Here is an 11922-nt window from a genome sequence, read left to right on the forward strand (position 1 = left end):
GGGGAGTCTCATTGATTTATTTAATTTTTATTTTTTCAGCTAGAAAAGGACTGTTGAAATAAACAAGAATCTTAAAGGCAGGGGATTTCTCTTCGTGCGTTTTTAAAACACAAGTCTTGTCCCTTAGGACAAGGGGTGGCATGCCTCAGTTTTAGAGAGTGGAGCCTTATGTTGCACTCCTCCATTTGGTGTTAGGAGAGAGTCTTCAACAGCGGGAAATGAAATCAGAAATGTCCGTGCTAGGTGAACTACTCCACGTGTTGGGTAACCTGAGCAGTGGATAGATTTCCTGAGATTACGGGGTGGCTGGGTTGTAAACTTAACATGGCATTCCCTGACTGCATTTCCCCAGTGTCAGGGGCAGGACAGCTGGGGCCAGCTCTCAGATTTTAAATCATTAAGAAGTGAAAGTTCCTGTACGTGCCTGGATGCTCAGGATAATCTCTGCCATACTTCTAAAGTTTAGGATTTATTCTGTCCCACTTGTATGACACATGAGGACATTTTCAAAAAAGACTACCAGACACATACGCAACAATAACATTCTCATCAGAAATAGGATTTGTTATTTTCTGTGCTTGATATGTTGATCGAATGTTTTTGGGAATGGTGTGGGGTATTTATAAGGGTGGAGAATATGAGAGGGTTTATGCCACAAAGTGAGACTACATCTTTGAAGTTTCAATTTAGAAGGGATGTTTGCTCAGATGGGGATATAATCAGGAAAAATGTTCTATTTTGAGCAAAGGTTCTGCTACTTTCACCTTTTTTCTACTGATCCTGTACACCTGATGGGAGGGCTCCATGTTTGTATAAGCTACCCAAGAATGTTATGTTGGTGACTATCTCATATATATTGTTTCACTTTAAGAATTTCTAGTAGAAATTCTAGTTTGACCTACTTAATTTTATGTTTGTTGACATGCAATGAAGTCTGTTAACTGTCATGCTTTAAATATTGATTTTTGGCTCTGTTTTCTCTAGATTGATTCTCATCTGGGAAAAAAAACAAATCCAAGAGTAACTATCACCAGCCCACAAGAAAGTGAAAAAAATGACCAAACCAATGAGTATGCTGCTGTAGCATAGACATTTTAAAAAGTAGATTAGCAGAAAATGAAGGATTGTAATATTTGAAATTTAAAGCATGTTGTTATCTGTAATTGATAATTTATAATGTGAAGATACAGCTGAGTACCACCTATTGAGTCTTGAAATAATAATGCCATATGGAATGACAGAGATAATGAGCATCCTATTAAAAAGAAGATTGAATTATTTTCAGAATATATGGCTTTCTGATGAGATTTTAGGGGGAAAATTGTAAGGGTTTTGTTTAGTAATACTGTAAATAAGTGAGCTATTCCTTCTTGGTTATCAGATGATAGTACTAGAATCAACCCTATGTGTTAGTCTTTCAATGTGCTCCAAAAAAGCATTTGTTAGACATCAGAGATTTTCAGCAAATTTGTTTAGAAAAGATAGAGAATATTTTTGTAACTTCTCATGGAAAAATGTATAATGTTTTGCTTAGACTAATAAACAGCTAAAATATGAGGTATACTTAATTTTCAGGCTTATAATTTGGAAGTAATGGGCCAGATTCTCCTCGTGATGGAATTCACCCACATAACACTGGTGTAAGGGGGAGAATCTATCCCAATTAAATGTTCAAAACTGGACAGTCGTTTTCCAGTAAAGCAACAGCAATAGTGGTGGTTGTATCAATAAAAAACCACTGATATAGCATGAATATTGAGAGACAGAAAGAGAGTGTCTTGTGATCCATACTCGGATCCCTGCTGCTGCAGAAAGTTCCCCTGCCTTAAGTAGAACTCTGTACAGATGTAGGGGTCTGCACATAGCCCAAATCCTACAAATTGTTCTAGAGAGTAGAATTGGGCAACGTTTTTGAGACACAGTTTATTTTCTGAAAAATGTAGTTTTGCTTGACCCCAAACTAGTCATGAATCTGACATGAATTTGCCGAATAGTTTCTGGCTGATTTTGGGGCCATTCACAAAATGGTTGGAGGAGGTGATGTTGAGTAGATCACTCACCTGGGATATGGGAGATCTGGCTTCAATTCCTGCCTCTGCTTGTTGTGGAGCAGGGATTTAAAATCAGTCTCTCACATCTCAGGAGGGTGCTATACCCACTGGGCTGAAGGCTATAAGAGAACAAACACCACCGCTTCCTCCTCTAGCTCTTTTATCTACCTAGCTCTTCATTTCCTTTGCTTTTATTTCCAAAAGTGCCTGGAAACAAAGCAAAATTTCTGTCAATTTTTGATTCACTTGAAGTTTTCATCAGTTTTGGTTTGGGTCAAATTGAATCCTTTTTCGTTAAACTGCCAGCAAAACAAAAAATCAGTTATTCACCCAGTTTTTCTATAAAGTAAGACAACTTCTTTCAGATATAAACCCTTAAGCTAATATGTTCACTTTTCAAAACTGGAAAGTTTATTTAGTCACAATGTTAAATTTTAACTAACATTTTACAACAAATATTATTGAAAAATTTAAAATCTCTGTAGTAGATTAATGGAAGAAAATTTAACTTCTGTTTAGTTTTGAAAAGTTGGATTGATTTTTTTAGACATCAGCCAATGATAAACTAATTTATTAATGAAAACACTGGTCCAGATCATCAGCTGGCATAACTCAGTTTAGCTCCATTAATGTCAATGGAGCCATCTCTGTTTACACCAGTTGAGGATCTGGCCCAATGTTGATTTTTTGCACAAAACTCTGCAATAGGTGCTCTAGGTATAAATCCTGAGCATAGTCATTAAAGTTTAAAAATGTTTCTTCACCGGTTTTATAAGATGGTTCCTGATAAACTGAGGTTTCATTTGCTCTAGTAAATAAGGGAATCATCCAGAATATTGGTTGTCTTTATTACATTGATTCCCACTGCCTTTATTTTTTTTTCTAAACCTCAACAGATAATGCCACTATGTTGCAAGTCATAGAAATAGAAATTTCTCTGATCTTAATCATATTTTCACTAACTGTAATGTATGTGATAGAGGTTTCTTGTTTGCTTTTGAGTATTTTTTTGTTAGTGCTAGTAAATTGCTACTAAACACTCACTTTTTCTTGATAACAAGTAGTTAATTTTTTTAAGTCCACTCTAAGCAGCTGAAACAAACTTTTTAAAAAAAGTAAAAAAGTACTTACAGTAATGGAAAAACCACCCAACCTGCGATATTTTCTCTAGCAGGAATTTTCATATTTTTCTCAATGGAATAGTAATGTGTGTTGACCCTTAAATATAAGTCAAAGTATTGGCAATATAGAGATATAAAAGTTTATAATAAAAATCATAGGAACAAAGTTAGAATAATTTGTACATGTTGCTAGAACTCAAAGATAAACTTTCATAGTGTTTAAGTGTGGGTGTGGTTTATTGAACTGGGCTGGACCAAGCACTGGGGAATATTACTGTTGGGAGCAATTCTGCACTTGGGGCCCCAATTCAGCAAAGTCCTTAGCATGTGCTTATGTCCACCTTTTATTCACCAAAGCACGGAGGCCTGTGCTTAAGTGCTTTGCTGATGTCCCAATGACTTCAGTGGGACGTAAGCATGTGTTTAAAGTTAAGCCCATGCATAAATGTATTTTATTTACATTTTTAGCAACAGTAAAAAAAGATCTGTAGAAGAGCTCTAGGCATCCTGACAATTAATCTTCCAATATTTAAACAGAAGCGAAATAACTAAACTGAACAAGTGTATCAGCTACCAAAAACATCTCTATCTCCTCTGGGTACATATGCACAACTTTCTGTGAAAACCCCTAGCAAATAAATGGCTATTGTAGCATACTTTGCTCAGTCAGAATTGGATACTTTGTGTTTAAGCACATGTCTAAGTTCTTTGCTGAATTGGGAGCTAGGACAGCGAGTCATGGGACTCCTGTGCCTATGCTGAGCCCCACAGAAGTCAATGGGGTCCATGTGGTGCAAAGGTGCAGCTCTTGTTACAGGATGAGATGACCTAATAGGTACTTTCCATCTTCAATAACTGTGCTTTTTCCTAGCATTTCTAGGATCAACAAATAGATAGCAAATCTGAAAACTTTAAAGAGATACATACAACTTGAAAAACATATTTGTCTGAAAACCTTGTACCTAACAGTAGTAGTGTTACAAGGACACATGGAGATCCTGATAACAACAATATTTTCTTTTTTCTAGTTTGTTTATTCTGTGTATTGGGCAGCACGCTGTATAGTCCGTGGCATTGTTTCCCTGTACAGTCAGTGCCTCCCTTGCTTAAAAGACTCTTAAACATCAAAGGAAGAAAATAAACCTTCATATTTTTTTAGTTTTTTTCTTTAATTTCAGGACATGCTAGTTAAAGGGTTAAACTGAATTTTGTTTTCAAATTAGTCAAGTTTAAAAAATTCAAGTTGACAGTATATATCTTCCAATATAATCTTATAGTTGTATAGTGAACTTTAATGTAAGATTATTTCATTTATTGTCTGACTGGAGGCAATTTTCATTCATTCTTATATAAATTTCTCTCTGTTGCTCACCTAGAAAACATCTGAGCATATATTTCTTCAGGATAGCAAATAAGACTCTTTAGAAAATAAAAATATAAGTATTTTCAGAATGTCATCTCCTGCTATGATATATAGTATCAGAACATGAATGTTGTACCAGGTACTCTTTTAATTTGTAGAGAGAGGATAAACATAGTCTATAACAGGTAGTTCTGATGACATCACAGTAAAAGTGAAAGCGATAGATCTTAATCACTGAATCCTTGAGCATGTGGCCTTATTAGCAGTTTTTCTGCAGAGGTTTTATGTATTTGATGACTTATACAAGGTTTGAATAAGAAATACATTTTTTAATAAGTCCACATTAAAAAGTTAAGATTTTTTTTAACAATTCACTATTAAAGGAGGAAATATTGTAGAAGCATGCCTGCATTTTGGTTTTAAGTCACAAGCAACTTGATGTCAAACCAGACTTTGGACAGCTGACTTTTAACTACAGCCTGTGGGTTAAAATGCAGGTGATGGGATTCTACGTTTTTTTCTCTCTCTAAAAGTCAAATTGTGTAGCTCTGGTGTTGCAAATACCACAGCACTGTATTGTCTTTCACAGCATAGCAATGATATAGGACGTAGATATATAGACATATAATCTCCTAACATTATTAGATTGATCATGATTTTTGAAGGTGACTGTTCATTTTGGGTGCCTCAGCTTCTGATGCCCAGCTTGAAGTAGCTTAATGAAGCCAACTTTTCAGAAAATGCTGAGCTTCTGAAAAGTGGGTTCCTTTAAGATATTGAGTGATGCCAGGATGGCAGAAGTGGCTAAACTAAACTCCATGCTCCCCAAATGAAAAGCGGGTAAAGTCTGTTTACCCTCAGGCACACTACTGAAGATACTCCCTTTGGACATCTACATTTAGATACCCCAAATCACGGATCTCTTTGGGAAATCTTAGCTATTAGAAAAGGAGGAATCTCATTAGTGTACTTACAAATGCAAAAGCCAGGACAGGACTAATTTGTGCTCTGCACAGTTGGCATGCAACAAATGATAATAGCTTTATCTCTTCATCAGGGACAGCCCAGGAAATTTTCAAACCAGCTGTTTTCTCCCTAATTTGTACACATTTTATGCAGTTAAAGGAGGAAATTAAGCCCCCAATTCAGCAAAGCATTTAAGCATGTGGCTAAATCCCATGGGACTTCAGCATGCAGTCAAAATTAAGCACATGCCTAAGTGTTATGATGAATTAGGCATAAATATAAGTTCATATAAAGAAATGGAAATACCTCACCAATTCCAGTGTATGAAAGTAAAGTCAATTTAAAAAAAATCCCATCTAAAATAAAGCTAAATAAGCCTGTAACAGCTTTCAGCAGAGAAGAAATAGCCCTAAAACAGCAGTAGGTACAAAATACTGAAAAACAGAGTGTTGGCCATGAATATCTTGAATGACTGGCTCAAACACACAGTAAGGTGGCCTTAAAAATGATTCAGATACTAAATAAAGTACCTTGAGGAATTTTATTAAAATTATTTTACTATAAAAGTTACTTATTTCTTAAATCACAACAGCAATGTAGGGCACAAGAGGATTGGTGATATCCTGCTAGTGGCTGGCTAAGAATTGCACACTAGCCTGTGCTAAAACATGACATTTATCTTCTCCCCAACATATCTGTCCCATCCACCGGTTATGTCTTGTTTTTTAGATTGTAAGCTGTTTGGGGAAGGGACTGTCACTTACTGTGTTTGTACAGCTGCTAGAACAATGGGTGAGGACTCTGAGCACTACTGCAATATAAATGTTAAGTAATCACAAAAGGAGCAATTGCATAGGAATACTGTTCATAGATGCACAATTTTGAGTGGTTGAAAGTCTGTTCTTTAGCCTAGATGTGCCAATGTACAGTAAAACCATTCATCTTCTTATGGGCTATTGTTTATGGGCACATCAGTGTGTTCATCAAATTATGTACTTGTGTATACATAGTGTGTGGTTGAAGTTTTCTGTTACCTTGTTAATGGAAGGTAAGATACTCTCGGTTTCAGGTGCTATTCCTTATACTTATAATGGGAAATACCATTAGAACCAGTACTATTTTACCTACTGAAAAGGGATTATACATGTATTTAAGCACATGCTTCAGTGCTTTGCTGGATTGGGATCAGAACCCTTGAAGAACTGAGCCCAGAAGAGAAGAGCAGCCTAGGTCTGGCAGAGACGCTGTTAAGGGATGAGGAGCTCAGAAAGAGATGTGAATGGGCTGGAAAATGCAGGGAGATAATTAGTAGCCTTTACAACTATAGGGTGAAGCTCTTGTAAAACGATTGAAGCCAACTCCTGGCATATCCTGTACCCCTGTTGTTGTTATGGCATAGCTCCCTACTGGGTTCAAATCAGTGGTCTGATGTGGCCTTCTCTATGGGATCATTTTACTCTTAGGTCCTGATCCTACAATAATTCACTCACATGTTTAACTGGGCAGGCTGGCTAGCCTCATGGAAGTCAGTGTGAAAAGTTAAGAACGTGCTTAATGGGTGCCAGACCTTAATTTTCATCATTTGTCCTTTGGTGTGTGCTTGCAGGGATGAGGAGTATGCTTGGATCAGTTGTTTAAATTACTTCACTAAGTGTAAAATAATCACAGGGATTTAATGTGAGCTTTCTTCTTTTCTCAAGTGAAAAGCCCCAAATCCCTTATAGACTCGTAGACTCCAAGGTCAGAAGGGACCAATATGATCATTTAGTCTGATCTCCTGCACAATGCATCCCACAGAACCTCACCCACCCACTCCTATAATAAACCTCTAACCTATGACTGAGTTATTAAAGTCCTCAAATCATGGTTTAAAGACTTTGAGGTACAACAAATCCACCATTTTCCCCCCTCACAATTTAAATCTTTAAAAGGGATATTTATTCTTGCTACTCAGGGCAATCCAGGCCTGGTGTAAATCACGGTAGCCCCACTGACTTCGGTAGAGCTTTGCCAATTAACACTAGCTGAGGATCTGGCCCATAATGTTTAGCGTGACTCCAGAAAATTTTCAAAGTGACGAACAGTTGTAGAACTTGGGTGGGTGAAGCCTTCCTAGTGGTAGGCTGAGATATTTAGGCTCTGAATTCTAGCTACAATATTATGGACATCTAAGTCAGAACATGCCTTTAAACCACTGATGCTGACCCCATTCAAATGTTTACTGTAAAGTCTACATATATTAACTTCTTGTGCCTTTCATATAATTATATATATATATATTATGGTTATAATGTTACTTTAATGTTTGCATGAAAAAATAACCTGTGAAATCCTAGCTCCAGTCAAGCTCCCTGTTTGGAATTTTCCCAACCTTCAAAGTGAAACAAAAGAAAATGATGTTCAAGGCCAAAACCCTCACCTTCTACACCAAGCAGGTGGTCTGAGCATTGATTATTTCCAGCAGTGAGACCAGAGGAGTCCTGCCCCATTCCCTTCTTCAGAGAAATGCCCCAGTGCACACTCCTTATAGCCTTCAAAACCCTTTTCTCCATCCCTGTTCAAAGGGAGTACACCAGTTCTGATGCCAGAGGGAGCCTCTGCCTCTACAAAAGAAGAGCAAGTTTTCGCTCTAAGACAAGCCAATACAAATAATATATTTGCTATCAAGTTATAGTAGATGAGAGATCAAGTGGTGTCAAAGAAATGAGTCAAAATTTCTAAGAGTATCTTTCACAGCTGGGCACCTTCCTATTTTCCTTCTGTCCAGAGAGCAAGAAAAGTAGTTATGACAGTTATTCTTTACCTACTTGCAACCTTATATGGTTACATTATTTTTTAAAAAAACAGGCATTAAATAAAATATACTTTGCTAAACAAATATATAAATCAAATACTATATTGTAAAATGGTAGAATGCTTTTTGTTAACTTAAAACACCTGTTTATTTATAAAGAGAATTCTATGCCTTCCTTCAGCTGTGCTTGTGATTTTTTCCTTATTCTGTTGTAGAGCCAACATTCTGAAAGAAACCAAAGGTACGTGAGGCAACACTGAAGTGTGAAAATTGCTCAAGTTTGGTTGCTTAAAATCTTATCATATTTTAACAGCTCAATGAAATATATCTGAAAGGTGCCTGAATGGAAACAAAGGGGTGAATCCTGATGCATTTCAATCAATGCGATAGTTTGCATGTGTCATGGTTCATAAGACTGAGCTCTAGTTCAGGTAACCATCTGAAGACTGGATATATGAAGAGTACCAAAATTGACAAAAAGGTCATAGGTCAAATCAGCAAATTAAGAAATCAGTGGCCTTTGACATTAATAGTTGAGGAGTTCCAGTCTGACTATTCAGTCCTTCAGAATCAATTCACATTGTCATGACTTTGAGGTCAGAGGTCATGCCAAATACTTTTTAAATTCTAAGGAAAATTACATTTCTTAAAACACATGTCATGACTTTCAACTCTTCATAGCATAGGGAGACTTTTTTGCAGTTCTCCCAGTCTACATAATATACAATATAAGAGCACTTCAGTTTCAAATGTGAAAATAAGCATTATTCTTCTTTCAGACACAATTCCATTGTGCTGAAATAAAAGAATTGTTGGAAGTTAATACCTCCACCTGTATGCAAAAAATGTACTAGGATAGATCAGGGTAGGATGCTGAAACAACAAACACTACATTTAAAAAAAATCAAGGTTAATAAACAGATTTTTCTCTGTATAAAAACGAGTAATTAAAAAACCAGACAAACCCATGTTCAATGACTATGACCAAGTCAGAGGACCTGGTTACAACAGCCGTCTGCTGTTCCATCATGCTTAAAATCTAATGTGATAGGTTCTGACTGTTACCAATAATGGACCTTGGCTTTACCCTGGATATAATCAAATCCCAGTCACACAATGAATTTGTTATAATGAGGTCACTGCCCTTGGTTTAGTTGTAGTGCAAAATCACTCTATTTGTGCCTTAACACCTAACTTGATTCACATCCCTGTCACAGGTTCAGCTGAATCTTTTAAGAGGAGCTCAGGATCTGGTTCCCTCCCTCCCTCAGATCAGGTGATTGCAAGCTACAGCAAGGCCTTTGGGGAGGGAGTGGCCAGGACTATAAAAAGAGCTCCCTCCGCCTCAGCTGGGGATTATTTTGGGGAAGCTCCCTGGAATGCCTGTTGGTATTCTGTGATGGGGCTGGGGACAAAGCTCACCTGGGGCTTAGCTGAATAGGTTAGGAAGGAAAATTAGAGACAACAAAAGCATGCTGCTGAAGCTCTGTAGGATAAGCTGAAGTAATGTGTGCAAGGGCCAGAGTTAAGGCCTAAAAAACATGCAAACCAGAGCAGGCAGTAGCTCTGAGGGAATAGTGAAGTGTGTGTCTGAGGCTGGAGTGGATGCCTTTGTTAGTACCTCAGGGCTGGAGCCCTTAGTAGAGGGAGAGCTTCCTGGAAGAAGGAAGTAGACACCCCTGAACCTGGGGGGAAGAAGACTGCGGTGTCCCAGCATGGAGACAAGAAAGTGGTGGGACTGTGAACTATTGTTTAGGCCAGATGTGATGGACTTTGACTTGACCAAAGGGTGAAATTAAATTACTCTACTCATCTGGTGAAGTCTCCAGAGGAGGGAACCTTGCTGAGGTACAGCAAGGAAACCAGCATGGCCATGTCTTAGGGGTAAGTACAGCCCCACCCTCCCCTGTTCAGAGTACCCAGATTTGTGTAGCCTCGTTAACTTGCTACCAAATGTTTAAAATGTATTTGTACCTTTTCATACACATCAGCATGGTCTCTTCCTTGTGGCAATTGCCCTCCCCCTTAATTAAAAGCCGGTTCTAAAGTTGCCTCAGCTTTACCCTATTAGCCAACTTCACTCCCATATACCACTTAAATATCTTTTTGTTAGATTGCAGCAACTGTTCTCCCAGTTCTGTACTGGGACGTCTTGCCCATGCTGCTCCATATTTAATCTAGATTGGGGCTTCCTAGTGGAATGGACAGATTTCATTCATCCCTGACATCCAAGTGCTTACTTTCTTTCAAGCATTAGACCTCCACCTAGTTTGTGAAATTGATGTCCCGTTCTTCCTCCTGCAGCACTTGTTCCCCATATCAATGCAATGTGCTCATTCTAACTCCCTGGGTGACTTTGCTACTAGCTGTGTACCTGGGAAGTTACGCTGTGAAAGCAATTTCTGGCCCGTAGAGAAAAAGAAATGGTGAAGGCCACTGTTATTCTTCAATACTATTCATACAAGCCAAGGCCTACCACTACACAGCCAGGTAATTTTTTTTTTGGTTTCAATATCTCTTGCCCAGCATAGAGTTTAATCATGGAAAAGGACCCTTAGGGACCCTTTTGGGTGCCCTCAATGGGAATTTTGCCCTCAACATGCACATCTGATGCTCACAGATGGTCGTTTGTGTATGAGCAGAGGCAGCCATCTGTTACAATGGCATAGTGCCTGATAACATGTTGGTTAAAAGCCTTTCCTTAGGATGTAGTACTCTTGGAAACATGGATTTCTGTGGACAAACCTAGACAACACTATAAGGGACATCTCCATTTTTGTTCCTCTGTGAAGGCTTTTACATGGACGCCATGTGCTTCTTTTAACTTGATAACATCTACTCACGCTTATGTGCATTAACAAATCAGTCCCTGACCACCTCGTACCTTACTAGTTCATTTTGCCATTGCTGCTGGATGGCAGAGTGAGTCTCAGAACAGTACGAAATGGGTTTGAAACTGACAAGATTGCTATCTTGGGGGAAAGGGCAGAGAGGAGATGATGGCTGGTTAGTTAGACAATCATGTTTTCTAACTTTCCGAAAGCCCATTATCTCCTATGCAAATGAAGCAAGATGGTGTGTGTCACAGGATCCTTCTTCCTCTAGTGCATTGCCCAAACACTGACATATAATAAAGCTTCGATACAAATCATATACTGGAACTGTGGTAACTTTTGGTGGTTGCACCTCGCATGAACACGTGGGAACACACCTTATCTCTGTACGTGTTAAGGTATTCTCTCAACCCTGTAGTTGTTCTCCTTTAGCTGTTTCACTGGTGCGTATGTTGCCATCATTAGCCTGATCTCTCTCCGATTAGTTCTGTCTCTCTTCTTACAGAGCCTGCCTGCCTCTACTGAGTGTTTTTGTTCCACTGTGCACAGTGCCAGAGATGGAGGTGAAAGCTGGATTCTTTGACGTCTCTGGCTTCTCCGCTCTGTTAGGGACTGATGACAGTGCATATATGCAGAATGTAGGAGGGACACCTACAGGATTTGTAAACAGTATCATTGGAGAAAGCAGGACAGGAGGAACTGGGCAAATGTCATCAATGTCTAGCTAAATATTTTAGGATTCCGTTGCTATACCAGTAGTGGTATGAACCACTTTAGGATGCCTTGAATACAG

At 38.4% G+C, this 11922-nt stretch overlaps 1 protein-coding gene across 2 annotated transcripts in view; it reads left to right on the plus strand.

Annotated features, from left to right (window-relative positions):
* Positions 1–8464, plus strand: part of DCDC2 (doublecortin domain containing 2) — a 110894-nt gene extending 102430 nt beyond the window's left edge. For both annotated transcript variants that reach the window (XM_067537581.1, XM_067537582.1), the window contains exon 11: positions 985–8464. In XM_067537581.1, the coding sequence (XP_067393682.1) occupies positions 985–1089 (105 nt within the window). In that variant the 3' untranslated portion in view covers positions 1090–8464. The remainder of the gene's footprint in view (positions 1–984) is intronic.
* The last annotated feature ends 3458 nt before the right edge of the window (positions 8465–11922 follow it).

The sequence above is a fragment of the Emydura macquarii genome, unplaced genomic scaffold, assembly GCF_026122565.2.
Source record: "Emydura macquarii macquarii isolate MOO-44397 ecotype Brisbane River unplaced genomic scaffold, CSIRO-AGI_Emac_v2 contig_431, whole genome shotgun sequence".
NCBI classification, from domain to species: Eukaryota; Metazoa; Chordata; order Testudines; family Chelidae; genus Emydura; species Emydura macquarii.